The sequence below is a fragment of the Ailuropoda melanoleuca genome, chromosome 10 (genome assembly GCF_002007445.2).
Source record: "Ailuropoda melanoleuca isolate Jingjing chromosome 10, ASM200744v2, whole genome shotgun sequence".
In the NCBI taxonomy this organism is placed as follows: domain Eukaryota; kingdom Metazoa; phylum Chordata; class Mammalia; order Carnivora; family Ursidae; genus Ailuropoda; species Ailuropoda melanoleuca.
In genome coordinates this window covers 27,215,926-27,239,627 of record NC_048227.1, presented here as the reverse complement: position 1 = coordinate 27,239,627, position 23,702 = coordinate 27,215,926, and the positions used below count along the sequence as shown (strand labels likewise).

Genomic DNA, 23,702 nt, shown 5'->3' with positions numbered 1-23,702 from the left:
AAATGTTCTTGTTAAAGCCAAACATCATAGAATTTCTGAGTTGGGAAGGACTTTAGCAATTATCTGGCCTAACCCTTACAGCAGACAAGGCCTGGGTTCAGAGAGGTACAGAAATTTGGGGATTCAAAATGTTTGCATATTTTCTCACAGCATTTCTTCTCATTCATGAATATCTGTTGGGTAGGGACTAGGTCTCTCTCTCTCAGCACTAGGTTCGTCACTGCCCTTACCACCAGGAGCTGAAATACATTAGTTTATTTGCTTATTGTATCTGTGCTTCCAGCTAAATAAAACGTGAGTCCATGAGGAGAGGGACTTTGGCTCTGGACAACAAGAGCTACTTCAGAGTGTGTGTGTGTGTGTGTGTGTGTGTGTCCAACACACAGCACAGGCCCTTGGTGTGGAGCAAGCACACCACACTTGAGCGTCACTGACCGGTGCCAGGCTTGCAGAAGCAGCCCATGTTTGTGTTCTTCCACTTAAGGGGAGAGCCTCTCCAGCTGGGATTCGGCGGTGGTTGTGTGGGTGGCTCAGTTCATACTCTCCTGTCAGAGTCTGAGGGCAAGAGTGGCCACTCGGCTTGGCTGCAACCTGGTCTGGAAGAAGGTGGGGTCAGCAACCTGGCCGTGGTCTGAGGTCGAAGGTGGCAGAAAGGAGAGCACGGGAGACCAGCCCTTACTGTATTCTCACATACTTGCTGCACCCTGGGTTCGAGCTTTAAAAATAGGGCTAACAAGAATGTCAAGTATGCAAGTAAATACCATCAAAAACAGTTCTACTTAGCCATTTCAGTCGTTGGTTCTCTGAGTAGGTCAGGATACCAAACAGCTATTAGGGTGGCCTTAGCTTTCAGTAACAGGATTTTTGTCACGTCAGCCACCTACCTGGTCATGGCATCGTGACGGCTCCACCTGTGTTGTAGGGGATTGGCATTTTCCCTTTCCCTGCTTCGCTTGTAGTAGGTTTTTAACTTTGCTCTTGAAACTTGGTCTCCAGCTAAGTTTATAAGTGAGAAGCTTTCTTTAACCAGAGGGAGTCCCACCCAGTGGGCTGACATTCCCTAAGTCCTTGAAGGAAAAAAGGAATAGCAGTGTTTCTTGAAGTATAAATATGGTCTGTTTATTGCCAGTGCAACACACGCTAAGCTCGGGGTCATTCCGGAACTGAAACACTAGTTTTGATAACAGTCATGTTGCTGGAGCGTAGGTTCTGCCTGCTACGTGCAGACCGCTGACAGTCTGCTTTTTATCTGTCAGCTAGGCCTCCGGCAAAACACCCACTTCAGAGAGTGGCATGCTGCCCACTTACACAGCCAAGGAAAAGAGCCTAGAACCTGGCTAGGGCTGGCCTGCCTCCACTTTACCTGGTACATAATTTCTGTACTATATACCTTGAGACTTTCTTAAATTGTGTGTCCTTGATAAAATTCCCTTGTACTAAATGTGTTAGTATTTTTAAGTAAGGAATCTGACAAAGATTCTCATTATTACACTTTTATTCATGCAATTAAAGACACATCTCCCCATTAACTGCTGTACTGATGTAGAGGAAAGAAACTCCTGAGGAGGATTATAGGTAAGTTGTAGGGTTGGGTTTTGGTCTTGTCATCCACTGCACAGGCAAACTTTGTGATGCCTGCAAAGTCTTGGGGATTTTTGTGTCATCTACAAGTGATAGAGTTTGTTTTGGCACATTTTGTTCAATTATTTTCACTGTTACCTAGTGTTTGTTGAACGAATTTGTCCAGGTATCTCACTTCGTATATAGAAAATGTGTTTATTTCTCTAGATATAATTACTTTCACATTTGTAGTTCAGGGGGAAAATAGCCGAAAATACTGCTTCTCATCAGACATAAAGTTTCCAAAGGGCCAGGGTGTCCCCTCATTTTATCTTAGTGACCTCATCCTGAACGTGCAGGGTCCAGCTCACAGCAAGTGCTCATTGCTTTCATGAATGAAAAACCCTAGGAGATTATCTCTGCAATTTCTTTTTTCCTGCTTTTGAATTATCATTGGATTCCCCCCCAAAAGTCCATCTCCTCACCATTACTGAAGTAGCCCGTATAAAGAGAAGATAACAAAAGAACAACATAAACGTCTTTTATTTGGGGTATTCTTTGAGAGTCTTAATTTTCAGTCTTTAAAATGAAATTCAGTCTAAGAGTTTAATGGTGAATTTAAGTTACGGTGGACCAGTGGTCCTCAAATTGCCTGTAGTGAAAGACTAGTATGTGTTTGTTTTTTAGGTAGTGTGTTTAATTTCCAATGCATGGTGGGCTAATCCTCTTGCAAAATACAATCAGGTGGCGGGGCACCCAGTCGGCTCAGTCATAGAGCATGCGACTCTTGATCTCGGGGTTGTGAGTTTGAGCCCCAAGGTGGATGCAGAGATCACTATAAAAAAAAAAAAAAAAAGAGTAGTGGGGTAGCATCAAATTTCCACCGCAGGCAGCTAACAGAGGTCCACAGATCACACTTGGAGTAACTCTGTCACAGATGTCCCTTTTCTTCTTGTTTGCCTGAACCAAGGTTTTTCATATGCTAATTAGTCATCATTTTGTGCTGCACATTTAATTCCATGGCTTAAACACATTTTTCTAATTTCCCTATTAATTTTTTTTTTATATTGGGCCCAATATAAAGTTCAGGGCCAAATTACTTTTCGGTTCTTTAAAAGTTATATTTACAGGGATGCCTGAATGGCTCAGTTGGTGAAGCGTCTGCCGTGGTATCTCTGATCATGATCTCAGGGTCCTGGGACTCAGTCCCTCATCAGGGGTTCTTGTTCAACAGGGAGCCTGCTTCTCCCTCTGCCTCTGCCGCTCCCCCTGCTTGTGCACCTCCTCTCTCTCTCTCTCTCTCTGACAAATAAAATCTTTAAAAAAGTAAATATAAATAAATAAAAGTTATATTTACAGACAATTACTTAAAAGAAAATTAGGCTCAAGATACCTTTCTGGTTTGCTTTATTCCAAAATGTGTTATGACATATTATCTCCTGAATTCTTTTTCAGAACACACAGATAAATATCAGAGGATTGAGTCCTATAGGAAAATATTCAAATAAAAGATAAATTCCCTACCAAAAAAAAAAAAGATTAACACGTAATATCTAGGTAAAGAACAGATTTTCCAGGCCCTTCTCTTTCAATCCCAGTAAAACAATGATTTCACACTGTGGACAGTATAACACACTACCATGTCCTTCCTTCAAAACATACATTTTAGCCCCCCACCCCTAAAAAAATCCTTTGAAATATGTCTTTCTGTGTGGTCTGTAGGAGACTAACACTGCCTTTCCTTGGGCTCTTCTCGTTTCTTTTCAATTCTGATCAAAGTACAGCTGGAAAGGAATTTGCCAGAACATTAATGGAACACACATCACATATTGGAGCTCAGTTTATTTTATGCCTAAGCAATTCTTGAACAGTGGAAAGCTGCAGAAAATTATGAACAGCTAGCCACATGTGGGCACCAGGAGCTATCTCACTGGCGCTTTTCATCCCAAGACTTTTTTTCTCTCCATATTTCTTAAGCTATTTAATTAATCATTTGCATTAAGCACCCACACGCTTACCTGTAAGTGTGACCCGACAGGATCCGTGTTCATTTTCACAGTCTGTGCTGTGGGGACAACTCCTGTGCGAACTGGAAGTAGTGCTGACGGGGAGCCTCGCGGGTCAGTTACGCAGCATACGCTCCTGCAGACAAGATTAGGGGGACTTGGTGTACTTTTTTCCCCATCACATCAAGTAAGATGGCCTTCAGGTAGATGACCTTTTCCAAATAATACAGAAACCTTAGGTTTAAGCGAACAAAGAGGATGAGCAAGGTCTAACAGTAAGCCATGTACACGTATGTTACATAATTAAAATTAGACTGTTTTATTACAAATGCTTATCAATAAAGGCCTGAATTAGGGCATCCAAGATATTGGTTATAATTTCTCCTGTTACCCTTGCAGTCTTGCTTCCCATAACTTACATACCAAGAGGACTGTTAATGATTCGATTTTGAGCTGGTTTCAGCATTAAACATGAAGTCATGTTCCATCCTCATTCCTAACTCCGTTCTCTCATGACCAGTAGGAAAGTGCCTAAAGTGTACATTCGACAGAATAGGCCTTTCCTGTTTATTTATAAATAAATCAAGGTTTATTGACTCTAACTGAGACGAGGGATAAAAAATACTGGCCAACATGTGCTGAGCACTCCTTTGGGCCAGGCACTGAGCTCCTTACTTCACGAGTGTTCCCCAGGGCAGATGTCATCAAGAGAGCATCTGTCTGGCCTGCACAGGTTTGAATGAATGACTTTGTTCTTATTAAGCCAACAGTTTGAGATTCTTCCTAAGACCCCTCTCCAGCACAGCATCCTGCGTCATGCTCTTACGACTCATCATGACAACTGTTATCTGTATTCTTTAAGAAATACATACATACCATTATTTCCTCAACTATACAGTCTGCGTGAGTACCATAACTCAGTTACCAAAAATGAATAATAGTAATTCTAATACTTACTTTGCTTCCACATTCTGGCCCCTCATAGTCACTTTGAGACCTACACATAAGAACTAAAACTATAAAACTCTTAGAAGAAGACACAGGGGAAAGCTTCATGATGCTGGATTTGGCAATGATTTCTTGGATATGACACCAAGGCAACAAAAGAAAAAAAAAATTAGGCTTTATCAAAATGAAAGATTTGTGTGTGTCAAAGGGCACTATCAACAGAGTGAAAAGCAGCCCATGGAATGGGAGAAAATACCTGCAAATCAAATATCTGATAAGGGGTTAATACTGAGAATATATACACAAGCCCCCCCAACTCAACAGAAAAATAAGTAACCTGACTTAAAAATAGGTAAAGGACTAGGATAGACATTTCTTGAAAGAAGATAGGGGCACCTGGGTGGCTCAGTCAGTTAAGCGTCTGACTTTTGCTCAGGTCATGGTGCCAGAGTCCTGCGATAGAGCCCTGTGTCAGGCTCTCTGCTCAGTGGGGAGTCTGCTTCTCTGCCTCTGTCCCTCCCCCCACCAATGCTCATTCTTCCTCTCTCTCGCCTGTCTCTCTCTCTCAAATAAAATCTTTAAAAAAGAACAAAGAAGATAAACAAGGGGTGCCTGGGTGGCTCAGTCAGTTAAGCGTCTGACTCTTGATTTTGGTTCAGGTCATGATCTCAGGGTCATGTGAGGGAGGCCTGGGTTGGGCTTCACACTGAGTGTGGAGCCTGCTTGAGATTCTTTCGCTCCCTCTGCCCCCCCAAAAAAAAATTAAGAAAGAAAAAGAAAAGAAAGAGAGAGAGATGCTTAACAGCACGAATCACTAGAGAAATGCAAATCAAAACCCCAATGAAATATCCCCTCACACCATCAGAATGGCTACTATCCAAAGAACAAAATTAACAAGGGTTGGTAAGGATGTGAAGAAATTGGAATCCTTCTACCCTCTTGGTGGGATTGTGAAATGGTATAGTCACTATAGAGAATGGTATGGAACTTCTCTCAAAAAGCTAAAACTAGAATTACCATGTGATCCAGAAATTCCCCTTCTGGGTAGATGCGCACAGGCATTGAAAGCAGGGACTGGAGCAGGTGTTCAGAGCAGCATTGTGCACAACAGCCAAAGGAAGAAGCAACCCTTGTGTCCATTGACCAATGAGTGGCTAAACAAAACATGGTATACCCATGAGATAGAATATGATTCAGCCTTTAAAAAGGAGATTCTGACCCACACTACAACACAGATGAGCCCTGAGGACATTACGCTCAGTGAAATAAACCCGACACAAAAGGGAAAATGTTGTGTGATTCCACTATTATGAGCTACCCAGACTAGTGAGACTCATTCAGAGGGTACACAGTGGTTGCCAGGGGCTGGTGGAAGGCCAGGATGGGGAGTTGTTTCACGGAAAAAGTTCTGGAGATGGATGTTTGGTGACAGTTACAGAACAGTGGGAAGGCGCTTCATGCCGTAGAACTATATGCTCTGAAATGGTTTAAATGGTAACTTTTATGTTAAATATATTTTACCACAAATTTTTTAAATAATTTTTTAAATGAGGGACACATGCAAATCCTCACTACAAGTCAGGTCATCAGGTACCAGCTAAATGTCCCCCAGATGTTGTGCTAAAAGATTAATTTAATGTTCAACTACTTCTAAAAATGAAAGGCCTAAACTTTTAACTGTGCATTACGTAAACAGTGGTCAGTGCTAAGCGGTAGATTGTAACAAAACTAGAATTTACATAAAAGATCCATCTATTAAGTATACAAAGCATGTGTTTTCGATTCGTATTCAACTCATTCATACTTGTATTCATTTTATTTGTCTGGGGATTGGAATATGGAAACAATATGTAAAGCATAATTGCATTTTGAATTTATTTGCATATTCCCATCTTAATTAAGAGCTCTGCTGCCTCCTGAATTAAAAACACATTTATTTTAGGTTTAAAATCAACAGTACAAAAAAGCTTTGTTTTTAAATATCTAATTTCTGCCCCTCTAGATCGCATACAGAAATCTAATAAAAAAGGAACTTACGAGAAAACCGCAATTGGTCCTTGACAAGTGTATCATCTTTTTTTTTTTAAAGATTTTATTTATTTATTTGACAGAGATAGAGACAGCCAGCGAGAGAGGGAACACAAGCAGGGGGAGTGGGAGAGGAAGAAGCAGGCTCATAGCAGAGGAGCCTGATGTGGGGCTCGATCCCATAACGCCGGGATCACGCCCTGAGCCGAAGGCAGACGCTCAACCGCTGTGCCACCCAGGCGCCCTGACAAGTGTATCATCTTTATGGAAGGAACCCAGACACCTGATACATGATAAAATTTTAACCAGCTTAAAAATTTACTCTAATTTTTTTCTTTTGTAGCAGAGCTTTCCCTTAGCAGTTTCTTTTTTTTTTTAATTTTAATGTTTTTTTATTATATTAGTCACCATACAGTACATCCCTGGTTTCTGATGTAAAGTTCAATGATTCATTAGTTGCGTATAACACCCAGTGCACCATGCAATACGTGCCCTCCTTACTACCCATCACCAGTCTATCCCATTCCCCCACCCCCTCCCCTCTGAAGTCTTCAGTTTGTTTCTCATAGTCCATAGTCTCTCATGTTTCATTCCCCCTTCTGATTACCCCCCTTTTCTTTATCCCTTTCTTCCCCTACCGATCATCCTAGTTCTTATGTTCCATAGATGAGAGAAATCATATGATAATTGTCTTTCTCTGCTTGACTTATTTCACTTAGCATTATCTCCTCCAGTGCCGTCCATGTTGCAGCAAATGTTGAGAATTCGTTCTTTCTGATAGCTGAGTAATATTCCATTGTATATATGGACCACAGCTTCTTAATCCAGTCATCTGTTGAAGGGCATCTCGGCTCCTTCCATGATTTGGCTATTGTGGACAATGCAGCTATGAACATTGGGGTGCATATGGCCCTTCTCTTTACTACGTCTGTATCTTTGGGGTAAACACCCAGTAGTGCAATGGCTGGGTCATAGGGTAGTTCAATTTTTAACTTTTTAAGGGACCTCCACACTGTTTTCCAGAGTGGCTGTACCAACTTGCATTCCCACCAACAATGTAGGAGGGATCCCCTTTCTCCACATCCTCTCCAGCAATTGTTGTTTCTTGCCTTGTCAATTTTTGCCATTCTAACTGGCGTAAGGTGGTATCTTAGTGTGGTTTTGATTTGAATTTCCCTGATGGCTAATGATGTTGAACATTTTTTCATGTGTCAGCCATTTGTATGTCATCATTGGAAAAAGTGTCTGTTCATATCTTCTGCCCATTTTATGATTTATTTGTTTCTCGCGTATTGAGTTTGAGAAGTTCTTTGTGGCTCTTGGATACCAGTCTTTTATCTGTAGCATCATTTGCAAATATATTCTCCCATTCCGTGGGCTGCCTCTTAGTTCCTTAGCAGTTTCTAAGAAGAGAAAAGTCAGTCTTTAAGATTCAAAGTGCTTTCTTTTTCAGTTTTATTTAAAGGCTAAATATTCATCATTAGACAACAATGTTTTTCTGACATTTCTTGTCATGGTGTCATGATGACAGTTGAAGACTTGGAGGTCATGAGACCTGTAGCCTGGGAACAGCGGTCAGATCCAATAAAACAAAGCAAAGTTTGCAGCTTTTTTATTTCCTTGGAGAAAAGATTCTGAATCATTTTGTGATTAAATTTTGAAAGTACAAAAGGTGAACTTAGGTCTCAGTGGAAATTTAAACATTTAAAACAGTCTTTTAAGATTTTAACATATTGCTCATTTTACCGTGGAGCAAAATAAGTGTAGTATCCTTTATGGCCTGGATATTCTTTTCATCCTTTTTGGAATACTGTAATTTCGAAAGTACTGATATTTAATTTTTTTTTTTTTTTGTAACTCCAGCCACCAGGACCCTAACATCTAGATAGGATGTAGGACTGTTTGAGGGGTCATTTCTAAAGCACATTAAAAAAGACTGGCGAAATGTGAAGAAGCGTTCAGACATTTCTCCCTTTTTAACCAGAATTTATTTCAGATTAGGTAATATTAATAATCACTGTATCTCAGTTGGGTTAGTCTTGTGTTTCACTGGGGTCTGTGGTTTTCTGAGTAGCAAAGTCACACTGAAATACCAAAAGAGCTAATAAGATGAGAGTGTCTGTAATCAAGGCTGAAGTCAATTAGGCAAGGTCTAGAAATACAGGAGAAACATTTTCATACGTATTATAATTGATACCACATTCATGCTTCTGGATTATTTTTCAGATTATTAACACTGACTACTCTCAAATGCATCATTGCTATCATATCAGTCAGTGGGGGCTGGACTGGTAAAATAGCTTGCCAGGTTAGTAGAATTTATCTGCAAGGAAATTTATTTATTTATTTCTCATATATAAAAATATATATATTCAAATATGTGATTCTTTTTCATATGCCAATTATTTAACAGCCAAGGAATGTTTTCCCCTGTGTGAAAATTGACCTGGAGATAAATATCCTCACTTCCAAAAAAATGTGCAAAGTGAAAGGAAAACAAATAAAACCACATCCTTTAAAGCAGTGATTAGCTGGCCTTGACCTTCCACTTCATGTCAGAGGTTCACTGAGTAGGCAGCTGGCTCAGGGCCTTTTGCGGGCAAAAGTCAGCTTGGAACACAGGTGTCAAGTCTCTCGGATAAGTTCCTTTCTTTGGCGTCTGTTTGAATGAAACTGAGTACAGTGTCTTCCCTTATCCACAGGGGATGCATTCCCAGACCCCCAGGGGATGCCTGAAACCACGGATAGTACCCAACACTGTGTATACTGTTTTTTCCTGTATGTACCGACCACTGTTAAGTTCTATTTATAAATTAGGCACAGTAAGAGATTAACAACTATAGTAACAAAATAGGGCAGTTTTAACAATAGAGTGTAATAAAAGTTAGGTGAATGTGGTCTTTCACTCTCAAAATATCTTACCCTCCTTTGTCTCGTGGTGATGACAGAGAGGATACAGTGCCTACGTGACAAGATGAAGTGAGGTGAACGATGGAGGCATGTGACGTAGCCTTAGGCTGCTGTTGACCTTGTGACCATCTGTCAGAGGAGGGTCATCTGCTTCAGGACCGCAGGTGCTCACAGGTCACTGAAAATGCAGAACGGTAAACCGCGGCTGAGGGGCTACCGTGTAGCCAGCTTTGAAAAGTCAAGTCTTTTTATTGTCAACACTGTTATAATTACTTACAAGCTGAAGTCAGTGGTAAGAAGGAAAAGCGAGCTCGGGGAGAGAGCCCACATGGGCGAGCACAGTTCATTGCACACCCACACACATACTCACAGTCCCAGCTGGCCTTGAGAGTCTCACCCCGCATGAGTAAAGCCACAAGGAATTTCCATTCACCCATTACACAAATATTTATTGAGTAACTAGTATGTGCCAAGCTTCATATTTCTTGCTGCTAAATAGCCTTTGAGTTCTCAGGTCATTTATTTTAAGGAGGAAAAATACAGTGTGCTATTCTTAAACCCAAATACATCAGCAAAAGAAATGACTTTGATTCTTGTAATGAATTCGAGAGTTGCGTGGGGGAGTGGAAGTGATAAAGGAAGGTATTTTTCCTTAAAACAAGGCTGTTCATAGTTAAGTCCATGTAGTAATCACTGTGCAACATTGAACTGATTTGTTATAACAGTAAGATCTCTTTCCAGTAAGTGAATACTTAAAATCTACTTCAAGTAGATTGTTAGTGGAAATGGGTTGTTAGTTTGTTGATAAAACCTACCAAGGCCTTCCTAGGTAGCTTCCTTTGTTAATACGTGACTCCAAATTGAGGTTTAGGGGTTGCTGGTTTGGCCTTGGTAACAACTTAGCTTCTTGCTTTAGGTGCAAGGGTGTGTCATCAGTGAAACAAGTCGATATTACCAGAATCCGTTCGGCGGGTGCCCTCCTGTTGTGGGAAAGGATGGGGGGATGGCTAAGGAGAGTACAAGTCAGCCTTGGACATGGGGACATACACTGTAAAAGCACAGTTAAGGACCCGCACGTGGAGTGGACCTGCAGGGAGCGGGCGCCTTCTTACCAAATGCTGCCAGGCCCTGGATCGGGGGTGTGCCGGAGAGGATTGTTCAGACCCTGTAACAAAGAGGAGAGATCACATCTGAATTCACCGGGATTATTACTGTGATCTATACAGCAAGAGAGCCTTATAAGTGTCACGTATTGTTTTGATCATTTTTACAAGAGTCTTGGACTTTTCTTCTGCCAAAACAGGGCGGTTCTGACCATATTTCTAAGAAAACACTAGAGGGTGGAGTCAATCTAACCTCATTTAGCTTTAGCTTTTCATTGCTGTTGGGGCAAAGACTAACTAATTGGCTCCGTGAGGTAAAGCATGTCATTCCACCATCTGGGTCTCAGACATAATAGTATATTTTTCTTTTGTTTCTTTTCTAGTGGACTTAAAAAAGAAAAAAATGAGGTCATTCCTTTCTAATTCTGGTTTTTCTAATTTTATGTCATTGAGTTCACATACTTATTCCCTTTCTGCCTTTTCCACCAGTTTACTTCAGTGTCCCCAGCAGTTCCTGAATTCTTGAAAACTCCTACTACGGATCAGCCCCCAACCAGGTCCACAGCGCCTGTCGTCCCCACAAACACTGTGTCCTCAGCAAAGCCTGGGCCAGCGCTGGTAAAGGTGGGTTCCCTGTACACACGCTGGTTTGAGGTCTTTACCAGTGGCTTGTCTGTGTGGAACACAGGGCACGAATCTGCACTGCCCAGCCTAGCTTTCAGTCTGAAGCCTTGAAAACAAAACCACAGGCAGACTTGCTAGATCACGCCTTAGTCTTGGAAACTACCACCTTCAACAAATGCCCTATTGTTCTGTAGTCACAGAAGAACCGCACAAAATGTGATCTCCATGAAACTCCCAGAGCCCTGCAGAAAGGCTTTAGGATACATTTTATCAGCAGTTCCCAGTTCTGCACCATCCAGGCTGCCAAGATGAAACAAACACTGGGAGTGGAGTAAGATAGAGCCACCGTAGCACAGCACTGGGGAGTCATGAGCCTCACAAACAGATGTCTTTCATGGTAACATAGTTTTGGATTTTATACACAAGGTCAGTCTCAGCGCTATTCCAGATATATTACATGGCAGGTTAAAGGCTTTAGACAAGCGGCTACATTGTTTGATTTAGCAGCTTTGGCCTGTCCAAGCTTGGTTTGTTCTTCAGATAAGCTGCAGATTGGTGGCACCGTTCCCTACATTTTACTGGGTCAAATAATCCAGCTAGAACAAGCCCCACAGAAGATCAAAATTCCTAATATATAGTATACTTTTAAAGTTTTATTTTAAGTGTATTTAGAACTGCTAAATAAGGGGGGGTTGATAGAGGAATAGTGTCATCATTTCAGATACGGCTTCGGCAAACGGAGCAGAACACTGATGTCAAACTTTTAGAACTCAGAAAGGACTCTGGAGAGTGAGCCAGCCCTCCTGGCACCTTCCAGAAGTGAGGCCGGAAGTAATGAGGCTGGGAAGGATCCAGGCTCCCCAAGGGCAGGCGAGCCTTCTTTCTGCCTGCCCAGGGAACACGGGGCAGCACTCTCTGGAGGCCGTTAGGCTGGTGCAGATTCCTCACTTCCGCCCACCCTCTGGCACTGTCCTATGTCCTTGGCCCTCCTGCAGGGAAGTTTCTCTTTCTACTCCAGCCTCTCCGTGGCCGTGCAGCCCAGTGTCTGCGGCCTCAGGACACAAATGAATGTATCTCACCCTCCTCCATCACTTAGTGTTGGAGCCAAAAATTCCGGAGTGTGGCACGTGGCAGCTGAGCTAATATCACCAGCTCTCCTCCTCTGCCCACATCCCCAAGCATGTGCCGCAGACGGCACAGAGACAGTTTGGGTGCCGACCCATCTGTCTCTGTGGATGCTAAGAGTTCTCTGCCTCTCCTGTTCTCTGATTTCTCCTCTTCACTAGTGTCTTTAAGGAGGGCTTTGATTCTAGGGCAAGAGGCATTGTTGAATAATGTGAGATTCAGAGGCGGGGTCTGGGAGCCGAGGACTGTACTAGGAGAGGAAAAGACGGGTGCACACTCGGAAACAGACCACGGTTCTGTGGGGTTTTCTGTGAGGAAAGCTGTTCTCCACCCCCACCTGGTGAGAGAACGTGTCAGACACTAGGTAAGAGCAGATTTAGTCTGAGGCATGCTGGTTACTCTGTGCCTGTCCCCCTCGCTCCTACTGTAGGAGGCTTCCTGATCGGCCAAGGCAGTGGTTTCATCAGTACATAGGAGAGTGCAGTCTCTGTAACCCAGACTCCATCCATGGTTGTAATCCCTTTGAAAAGACCAGGAATAAAATCTGTTAATGATAGCACAATAAGCAGATGATGATGAATTGATTAATACTGTGAGATTGCAACATTTTGTGTGTGTTTTCCTCAGAAATCCATTAACTTGAGGGGCACCTGGGTGGCTCGGTCAGTTAAGCATCTGACTCTTGGTTTCGGCTCAGGTCGAAACCTCCCCCACCCCTCTAAAAATTAAAAAAATACATAACTTTATAGTCTCCTCTGTTCCATTAGAAGCATTTTTGTTTGTACATATCCTCTAAAGAATATATTTTTAATGACCAAAAAATAGTACACAATTATAGTGAAGTATCCCTCGTCTTCTCCCATCTGTATCTTGAGCATGCAGCCTCTTTTCACTAGGAGATAATATACATAAGCACTTGGAAGTGTGTCTGCACGAGACACCCGCAGTAACTGTTGAACTTGACTCGCTCATGCCGAGCTGAGTAGCCTTCCCTTACTCTCAGGGAGCAAGGCGGCAGGAGAAAGCAAGCTCTAAGGAGCCACATTTCTGGGTCAGAGGACACGTACGCATGTCTTCCTCGCTCTGGAAACATGTCTGGTGTGTCGCTGTCCCAGGCGGCGTCTCCGGCTCCGGAGGCGCACCACCGCTTTCTCCCCGCTCCTTGAGGCACACCCTGGAAGAGGCCGCGTGGGATGGCCTCGCTTAAAACGTTCTTCTCTTTTTCTCGAAAACAGCAAAGCCATCCCAAGAACCCCAACGACAAGCACCGCAGCAAGAAGTGCAAGGACCCCAAGCCCCGGGTGAAGAAGCTCAAGTACCACCAGTACATTCCCCCCGACCAGAAGGGGGAGAAGAACGAGCCGCAGATGGACTCCAACTACGCGCGGCTGCTCCAGCAGCAGCAGCTCTTCCTGCAGCTGCAGATCCTGAGCCAGCAGCAGCAGCACTACAACTACCAGACCATCCTGCCGGCACCGCTCAAGTACGGGGCTGGGGGCCGCGCGGGCCGCGGGGGCGCCTCGTGGCCCGGTGCTCTTGCGAGGGCCGTCCCCTGCACGGCTCGGCTGCTGGGGTTGGCGGGGGCTCCGTGTCCCCAGAGCTTAGGAAGCCAGGGGCTGGCCCTGCTCCCCGCAAAGGCAGCCGGCGTGCCAGCGCCCTTTCTGTCCTCTGAACTCCGTTCTGAACCTTTCAAGTTAGAAACGACTTTTCACAGTTACTCACCCAGGGAAGATTTGTCTGGTATCCACCCAAATAGTAGTGGGTGCTATGAGAATAGCGTAAAAAGTGTAAGACCTCTTATGAACAGTTAAAAAAAAAAAAAGGCGAGTGTAGAAGCTGGAGTGGTCGAGGAAAGCTTTAGGGAAAAGGCGGGATATGTATATGGGAAAGAGCCTAAAACTAGGGAATGGCCCTTTCAAGCAAAGGGGGGATAATGATGGTGCAAGAACAGAGGAAGGAGTGGGCGATGCCTGGTTATTGGGTGAGGGGGAAAATAGCCGGAATAAAGAATGTGATTAGCTTTTTCAGAAAAGTAGAAGACGAAAGTGAGTTGAGCCACTGTCTGGAAGGACTTGCAACCAGGCAGCCTTGAATCTTGATGTGGTAGGTGACTCAGAAGGTCGTCACGGTGGAATCAAAGCGCGAGGAAGAACAGTTTGATGCCGGTCATGAAGGGAAGTCTGGAAATAGGAAAAACAGAAATTTCACAACAAAGTAGATGTGAGAAGATGAAAGGGCGTTGATAACGGGAAGGAAGGAACAGATGAGAGATGTTTCAAAGACAACTAAAGGTCTTGGTGACCAACAACTGTGGAGAAGGAATATGTTTCCACAGTCTGAGGCCAGTTGGGAGAGACAGAAGGAAGTGAGTTCCGCCAGCTTCCGAGACTGAATCTGTAGCAAGACTTCCATTGCAAATTTTAATTATGTGCTAAAAGAAATTTCTAGATAGCCATCCTCAGTATGCATTTTCTGGGAAACATAGATAAAAATGCAAAGACCTTATCTCTCATTTCCCTCAGTTTTCAGGAGAAAGGGATACTTACATTCAACTCACAGAAAGAAACTCTAAAACAAAAAGATGCAAAATTTCATTAGAAGAAAAAATTTTTTTGGTGATCAAGCCACTCAATTTATGATCTGTAGAAACTTGACTCTTGCTTTCTACATGTATGCTAAGCATTCCTCCATAGGGAACCCTTTTTCCTAGGAGTAGAAAAGGAGTAAGACACACTAAAAAGCTCCTCTGTTCAGAAACATCTCCTCATATGCTAACGATTATCAATTCACTTTTTTCTTTTAAGATCCTAATATCTCAAAGAAGATTAGACCTATTAGTCATTCAGACCTTACTGTAAAGCACTTAAATCTAAAACATCAGGGCACAGAGATGAAGAAAGAAAGAATTTGTGTAGCATGTTATTATTTTAAGAGCAAGCAGGCCTGAGTGAGATGTTGACATTGGAAGGGAACCAGGGAAGACCAAAGAGAACTGGAAGAGTATCAGAGGCAAAAGGCCGCTGCTTTACAGCTTTGTCCGGGCCCGAGGGAGGCGTCCTCCCCTGCCGCTGCCCTCCTCTGGCAGCGGGAAGCAGGGATGCGAGCGCTAACCCTGGCTCCCATCTCTGTGCCCCTTATGATGCACCGAGCGCTGTGCTCAGCACGTGACATCACCCTCCTCCTCACAGTAACTCCAGGAAGAGCTGAAATGACTGACCCTACTCCCAGGCAAGGAAACCTGTTAAACTGAAAATCCCATAAAGGATTTTGTGTGTGTGTGTGTGTGTGTGTGTGTGTGTGTGTGTGTGTGTGTGTGTGTGACCTATGAAACAGTCTTGTCTGTAAGGGAAGAAATTGTGCGGGGCCGGTCTGTAGATGGGAAGAGTACATCTGAGGTGTGGAGGATCCCGCCTCTCACAGTCCCTCGTCTTTCCACAAAGGCTACAGTCCCCTTCTCCTCCATAAACATTCCCACCACTGCAGCAGCCAAGCCACCCACCCAAGGAAAGCATCCCACTAAAAGAGCAAGGAGGAAAGATCACTTATTGTTCTGTGTTCGTTCACCACACAAAGACCGAGCATCACTTCTGTGTAATTTCCACGTCCTGAAAGTGGAGATGTTGTTTTCTGTTACGGTGTTTCTTTTCACCAAAATTCCGGCACAGGAAACAATGTGGAAGTCCCATAGTACCCACAGCGGTGGGACTTTACCTGATGACACAGCCTTCTGGTACCAGGGGAAGAGCAGCAGCCTTCGGAGACCGGGCTGTGGTCCCAGCATAGCCGCACACTGGTGGGGGGTCCTGGAAGGTCCCTTCATGTGTCTGAACTTTGGATTTCTCATCTACACTGTCATCACATTCAGTAACAAGCAGGGTGTTATAGCATCTCAGCTGAAAAGACAGCACGAATAGAATAATTAATTTACATCGTGCCTTCTCAAGGAGACAATATTGTTCATAAGAGAGCACAAGTTGGTTGGGAGGAATCTTGCACATTTTATTTAAGAAGGCATGGGCATACATACAGTATGTAGGTAATTACGCGGTCCATCCGTGGTATTAAAATTTCACTGGGAGGCTGATTAGGAAAAATGAAATCTAAAAAAGCTCCTTGCAGGGAAAGTAATGAAAATAAGGTTGAGAAATCCTGATTTACATTAAATGTTTTCATAATTCTAATATAAGATTTTAAAACTGAAATTTTAGAAAGGAAAAAAGTGATACATAAAAACATTTGTCATTCCATCCAAACTTCAAGAAACTTCATCTCCAATACTTAAAATATTTAACTGCCACAAAAGTTAGGCAGATTTTCAAAGACCCCAAAATGGATCTCAAGAGTTAGCTGTTGACAGGGCCAGAAATGGCTTCAAACACAATCTTCCTAAAACTCACTTGACAGAGCTCATCTAACTGGGGGCCTCTCCCTCTTTCAGAATATGGAATTCAGAGGCTCCTTGCTTCAGCACCAAGGCTTATACAACAGTAAAACCTGGAGCTATAATGAAACTGGCTCTCCAGTCTCAACTGGCACGTGGACCTTTCTCAAACAGATACCAGCCACCCAGAAGAGGGAATGCCACTGCTGCCAGGAGTAACGGGGAAGAAGTTCGATGGGGACCTGGTTTTGATACGGAAAGGAATTTAGGAAAATCAGTACAGAAGTACAACAGCTTCACCAACATTTTTTAAATAACCTTTTTAAATGAAGTATAGGGTATGGAGAAGCTCATACATCATAACTGAAAATGGATGCCAAGTAAACACCTTAATCAAGAAGTAGAACATGATCAGTATCCCCAGGGGGCCCCCTTGCATCCCCTTCAGTGACTACCTGACTCGTATCCCATAGATTAGTTTCGCCTGTTTTTGAACATTACGTAAGTGCATTCTTACACACACATTAGGTGTCTGGCTGCTGTTGCTCAGCGTCGTGTTTGTGAGATGCCTCTGCACTGGTGTAGGAAGCAGCAGTTAATTTTTATCCCATCTAGTGTTCTATAACTGATCCACCCATCGTCCTCTCAGTGGACAGTTGGGTTGTTTCCGGTTGGGGCTGGTAGGAATAACGCCGTAGTAAGCATTCTCACCTGTGTCTCTCGGTTCATGTAGGAGTATCTTTGTCAGGTGTCCTTCCTGGAATGCCACTGGGTCAAAAGGTGTAGGTTTTTCTTTAGTAGATCGCATAAAACGGTTCTCCAAAGTGGTCGTGGTAACTCGCACTTCCACCAGCCATGATTGCGAGCTTGGGACGTTCCGGGTACTTGGCGTCCACAGTCTTAGTCATTTTACAGCAGTTCTGCTGGGTATGCAGTGCTATTTTGTTGTGCTTTTCTTCATTTTCTTCCTATCTTTTGAGGCTAAACACTAGTTCATACATTTATTGACCATTTGGATATACTTTGTTGTGATATGCTTGTTCAGGATTTTCCGATATTCCCATGGGTTTTGCCTTTTTCTTACTGATTTTAAGACTTTTGTATATTCTAGATATGAGGCCGTCATAAATACATATTACAAATATCTCCTATGACTTGACTTTTCACTCTTTAACGTGTCCTCCTTAGTGAATTTTGTGTCCTGTTTAAGAAATCTTTGCCTACCCAAAGGACATGAAGATACTATCCTAAGTTTTCTAGAAGCTTTATTGTCTTCATAATTCATATTTAGGTTTTCAAGATGGTGTGACGTAGGGGTCATTCAAGGGCCCTACTTATTTCTGTATGAATATCCAATGTGGCCCAGCACCATTTATCCTAAGGACCACCCTTTTCTGCTGCACGACAGTGCCAACTTTGTGATAACTCAGGAGGCTGTATATGTGAGGGTCTGTTTCTGGATTCTCTGTTCTCTTCCATTTGTTGTTCTGCCCCCAGCACCATACCATCTTCATAACTGGCTTTGTAATGAATTTTGATATCTGGTGGTACAACTCTTCCAACTTTGCTTTTCTTCAAGGATGCCATGGCCTTTCTTGGTCCTTCATATTTCCATAGAAAGCTAAGAATCACCTTCTAAATTTCTACCGACCAAGCAAACAAAACTTGCAGGGATTTTCACTGTAATCTAATTTGATTGATATATTCAAAATATTGAGTCTTCCAACCCATGACCGTGGCATTTTTCTCTTCACAAGTTAGCAAACTGTTAGCAGAAACAATGCCAAATTGAGAAATTATTTTATTATAAACTCTCTCACTTTCTCGTTCTTTTGAAGGCCACTCAGTGACAAAAATAACAACAGTGGGAATTCAGCTCTGAACAATACCACACCTAACACTCCAAGACAGAATACATCTGCTCCTGTGAGAAAGCCGGGACCTCTGCCTTCTAGCTTGGATGACTTAAAGGTGAGAATTCCAAGTAGGATTTATTCACCCATAGGTACCACAGAAAGATAAATGATTTGCCAGATTTGTCTAGCATGTGTAGATAAGTTTCCAGTAGACATTCAACTTTACCAACATAAGATAACCTCTGTAGACGCACTTTCTGTTTACATCCATTAAGTTTCTTTTAAAATGACCAGTAATGATTCTCATACATTGAGCATATACCATGTGCCAACACCAAACCAGTTCTGACAGCAGAGGCGGGTTTTGTTCTTCCCTGCTTGTTGCCAATTTTGGGAGAAGCAGGAAAAATGTACACAGTCGAGAATCTGATCTCCAAGGCCAGCCTGCGTGGGTTTCCACCCCAGCTCAGCCTTCAGTGATCCGTGGTAGCTCGGACCACAGTGAGTCAACCTCTCTCTGCCCCCGTCTCCTGTGTGAACTAGGAATCGCCATAATAATACCCACAGCTCCTGTGAGGATGAACGGAAAGAATAAAGCACATCCGACAGTGTCTGGCACCTGGTCATTACTCAGTGAATGTGACGCTTACCATCATGGTTTCTGGTTTTCAATCCTTGGACCTAAATCCTTGCTGGATCACTGGTCTTTGCAATGCTTCGGGTGTGTAGCTGTGCGTGTCTGTGGGTTAGGAAGAGACACCCTCCCGCTCGCCTGTGTGTAGTCACAGGGAGCTGACAGATGTAGGCCCCTTTCCCGTCGAGGTGTCCCGTACATTTGTCCAAAGTTGCAGTGCCAAAAGAGGAGGTGTGACTTGTTTGTACTTGCAGGTATCGGAACTGAAGACAGAACTGAAGTTAAGGGGTCTTCCAGTGTCAGGCACCAAACCGGACCTCATTGAACGCCTGAAACCCTACCAGGAAATGACCAGCAGCGGGGTCGGCGCCGGGGGTGTCCTGGCAGTGCCCGCGTCTGCCATCGTCGCCAGTAACCCAGAAGTCACCGTGGCACTGCCCGTCACAACACTACACAACCCCGTGACCAGCTCAGGCTCCTCCTTCAAGGCAGAGTTGCCCCCCACCAGCACCAGCACCGTCGCCCACGTTGAGACCGTCAACTCCCCTCTGCCCATCTCACCGTCACCCTCGGAGCAGTCCAGTCTCGGGACCGAGGACACAAACATGGCAGACACTTTCACAGAGATTATGACCATGATGTCTCCGTCGCAGTTCCTGGGGTCGTCCCCTCTGCGAGTGACAGGCACCGAGGACAGCCCGAGCCCCACGAGCAGCACGCTGTCGAGTCTGGAACTGGACGCGGCCGAGAAGGACCGCAAGCTGCAGGAGAAGGAGAAGCAGATCGAGGAGCTCAAGAGGAAACTGGAACAAGAGCAGAAGCTCGTGGAAGTTCTGAAAATGCAGCTGGAGGTGGAAAAGCGAGGGCAGCGGCAGCAGCCGCCGCCGGAACTGCAGGCCGGCTCCGTAGCCAGTCCGGCGGCCAAGTTAGAGCAGAAGCACAGCGGCGCCGGCTCCTCGGTCAAGGACGAGACCTCGCTCAGCGACTGCTCCGGCTCCAGGCCGCCCGGCCCGTTGCCCAGCCAGCCCCTCTCGACGGGGGGCCAGGCCCTGGTGGCCAAAAAGGCGGTGGTGATCAAGCAGGAGGTGCCCGTGGCGCAGGCGGAGCCCCAGAGCATCGTCCCGCAGTTTTACGTGAGTTCGCAGGGACAGCCGCCGCCTGCCGTTGTCGCTCCGCCTCAGGCTTTACTCACCACGCAAACTGCTCAGCTGCTGCTGCCACTGTCCATCCCGGGCTCCGGTGTCACCTCAGTGCAGCTCCCCGTAGGCAGCCTCAAACTCCAGGTGTGAAGTGTGTCTTCTAACTCCTTTGCCTTACAGCCTGCCGACAGCAGGAGCTGGCCACGCTTTCTCCCCGACGCCCCCACGCCAGGCTCCGGGGTGCCAGGAAAGGGGGGGGACCCAGAAATGTTAACCGCTAGCACCGTTGCTCTATGGCGAACACGAACAAGGGCTGCTGCTTTACTTCCCATACCTTTTATCTGTAGGGAGCACCGTATCACACGCAGGCATTTGTAAAGACTAGTTACGGTATCGTGAGAGTAGCTGGTGTCACTGGGCGCTTTCTGTGCGCAAGGTACAGCATCACGTTCTTTATTTTTTTATTGAAGTAATATCTACACCCAGTGTGGGACCCGACCTCACGACCCTGAGATCAGAAGTCCCACGCTCTTCCGACTGAGCCAGCCAGGCGCCCCATCTACTTTAAATGGTTTACTCATTAGCCCTCCCTTCCTCCAGAAGATCTAAGTGATAACAGCCATTTTGCGATAGGGAAACTGAGGCCTTGAAAGATTTGGTCAGTTGCTCCAGGCCAGAGCTGGGTAATTCTGACTACGGAGCTTTCACTTTGATGCCTGCTCCTGCATTCTGCCTCCTAAATGTAATTCTTGAAAGGCACCAGTGAGGTGAAGATGCCAAAGGCATGTTGGGCACCTAAGGGAAATGTGACCACAAACCTCGGAGGGAGGATGTTGTCGAGAGAGGTGATAAGACACTGGTTGGCGTGAAGCCTCCTTTTATGCCTACATAACGCATGTAGTGACTTCAGGCTGTTTTATGTAATGCATCTTGCTAGGTTTCAACAAAATGTGTGGGCCACAGGTAAACTGAAACCATCTGGGGCAGCGGTCCTCAACTTTGACGCCCCAGACACTCTTAATGGCGGAAAGGAGTGGTCCCGTACCTCTGGGGTTAGGAAGCATGACCTGAGGCCCTTGGCCTGTGCAAAAATTCTAATTTCCCTGTTTAACCTTTACAGTGCCTGTAAAATTGAAGGTCGACTCTCTAATATAGCTCTTCTGCACATTTTTTTTTCCCACCAAATCTTCCAGTAGAGTTGATGTTCTCAGAACAAGAATGGTGTTCTGTTCTGGACCTCTGCGTGCCCCAGCGTGTGGCTGGCTGCCCCCAGAGGGAGCACACCCTGCAGCTTAAAAGCAGGAGTCTGGGCAGTTGGGCCTCAGAGATCTCCCTGCTGCTGTTCCAATTATTATAACACCTGACCTAATATGTGCAGAACTCCTGTAGGCTTTTATTTGGGTTTTCTCTTTTCTCAAAATTTCCAGATGAAAATCTTAAGCCACTTAAGAAGCAATCAGAGCATGAAAATAACTGGTCTGGGGTTTCACTCTCTGGTTTAGAATTCAGGCTCAAATCTATGTGTTGATGAAATGAAGTGTGGATCTGTAAATATTTTATTTCATTTCACAGATGAGCCCCACATGACCCATTATTCCACATCTAAGCTCTTTTTTTAAATTTATTTATATATTTCTAGTAACCTCTACGCCCAACATGGGGCTGAAACCCTGAGATCAAGAGTCGCACGCTCCTCGGACTGAGCCACTCAGGTGCCCCCACGTCTAAACTCTTGATTCTGAGATTGTTTTTAACAATGAAATTGATTTCTTTATTTGCTTCCTAGACTCCAGCACAAGCAGGAATCCAGACTCAGCCTCAGACAGCAACTGCCACCCTGTCCTCAGGCTTAGCCCAGACCGTACCTCAGAAGCAAGACACATTCACGCCCCATGTGCTCAGTCAGCCTCAGCAAGTTAGAAAGGTGGGTGAAGGCTAATGGGTGACAGGTTTTCGCTAAGGAGTACTGTCGCCTGCCCTGCCAGCCCGCAGGCATCCGTCCGCAAAGCAGTCTCCTCATGGGAAGCTCCTGTTTGTTCTTCTGTATGATTGCCCCCCATCGGGTTGGCCTCCGGGCCTGTGGCATCAGGTTGTGGATTACCCAGTTATTTGGGGAAGAGAGTTCTTTAATACTGAAAGATAGCTCATCTTAACCGTTACACCCCTTTCCAAGTAAAAGTTTTGAAAGTATGTTTTTAATCTTCATGTGTAGGATTTTCTGGGGTTTAAAATAAATATCTTCTCAAATTAATAATGGGGGGGGCGGTAAGTGCTGTTCCCTGGGAAGAGATATCGAAGATGAAAAAGATACTTTCTGAAAGGTTTACCTTGAGTACGGCCTTTATGTATTGAAGAGTTTGCCATCTTGCAGATTGAGAGCCAGAAGGCCCGAGTCTGCTTATTCTGGGTCCCCACTTCCTACATGGTTGGCCTGGTGTAAAGTTCACTTACTTTCTCTGAGTGTTATTTTCCTCGTCTTTAAAACAGTGATTTTGGTCTAGTGCTCAGTAACTTCTGCATGTGTTCCCACCAAAAAGTTCTGATGTGATAGCCCCAGAAGTTACCAAAATTCCCTTATCCAGTAGGTGGAGCTATGTGCACATCTCCTTGTCAGAAAACTCTTAAAGGCTTCAAAAATAGGTCTCACTATTTTATTTTTTTAATTTATTTTTTAGAGGGGGCAGGGGCAGAGGAAGAGGGAAAGACAGAATCTTAAGTAGGCTCCATGCCCAGCGTGGTGCCCGACGTGGGCTTTGATCTCGTGACTGAGATCATGACCTGAGCTGAAATCCAGAGTTGGACACTTAACCGACTGAGCCACCCAGTTGCCCCAGGTCTTACTATTTTAAACCTTGAGATTTATTAGTCCCAGAATTTTAATCTTCAGCATAAAAGAACTTGGATAATTAGGTGTACCTGTAGACATGGCCCAAGGTGGTTGAACTGTCTGGGCTTAGACCACTTGAGCAACAGACAGAAACAATGCCTGGGGTCATCAGTAGTCACATCAACTCGTGCTGTCTTCTGAAATCTCCTCTGGGAAACGCAATGAGCAAGGAGTTATATTTGTGTATTACTTACTTTGGGCTCAGAATAACATTTTAATACAGTGATAAGCTTAGTAAAGGTTCAGATGTCAAGACCATTTGTTTTAGGGAGGAGAGAGAAAAACATGGTATAGACAGGGTAAATAAGGGCTTACTAAGTCTCAAAATACTAGATTTAGGGTTCATTAATTCCAATTTAAAGGAAGAAATTCTTCTACCAAATATAAGGAAATTCAACTTTTTCAAAGAGGAGTACACTTATAGAACTCCTCACCCAGAGCAGCTGTACCGTTTGGAGGGATACAGAGACACACACATAAATACACCTTCCCGCTTAAGAA

General features: G+C 44.4%; 1 protein-coding gene across 7 annotated transcripts in view; it reads left to right on the top strand.

The window, feature by feature from the left end:
- MRTFB (myocardin related transcription factor B) overlaps positions 1-23,702 on the top strand; it is a 179,906-nt gene that overhangs the window by 131,229 nt on the left and 24,975 nt on the right. For 5 of the 7 annotated variants that reach the window (XM_019798389.2, XM_019798388.2, XM_034670350.1 and 2 more), the window contains 5 exons: positions 11,045-11,179; positions 13,540-13,787; positions 18,524-18,656; positions 19,430-20,458; positions 22,101-22,238. In XM_019798389.2, the coding sequence (XP_019653948.1) occupies positions 11,045-11,179; positions 13,540-13,787; positions 18,524-18,656; positions 19,430-20,458; positions 22,101-22,238 (1,683 nt within the window). The remainder of the gene's footprint in view (positions 1-11,044; positions 11,180-13,539; positions 13,788-18,523; positions 18,657-19,429; positions 20,459-22,100; positions 22,239-23,702) is intronic. The other 2 variants (XM_019798392.2, XM_019798391.2) reach the window with 1 other exon arrangement.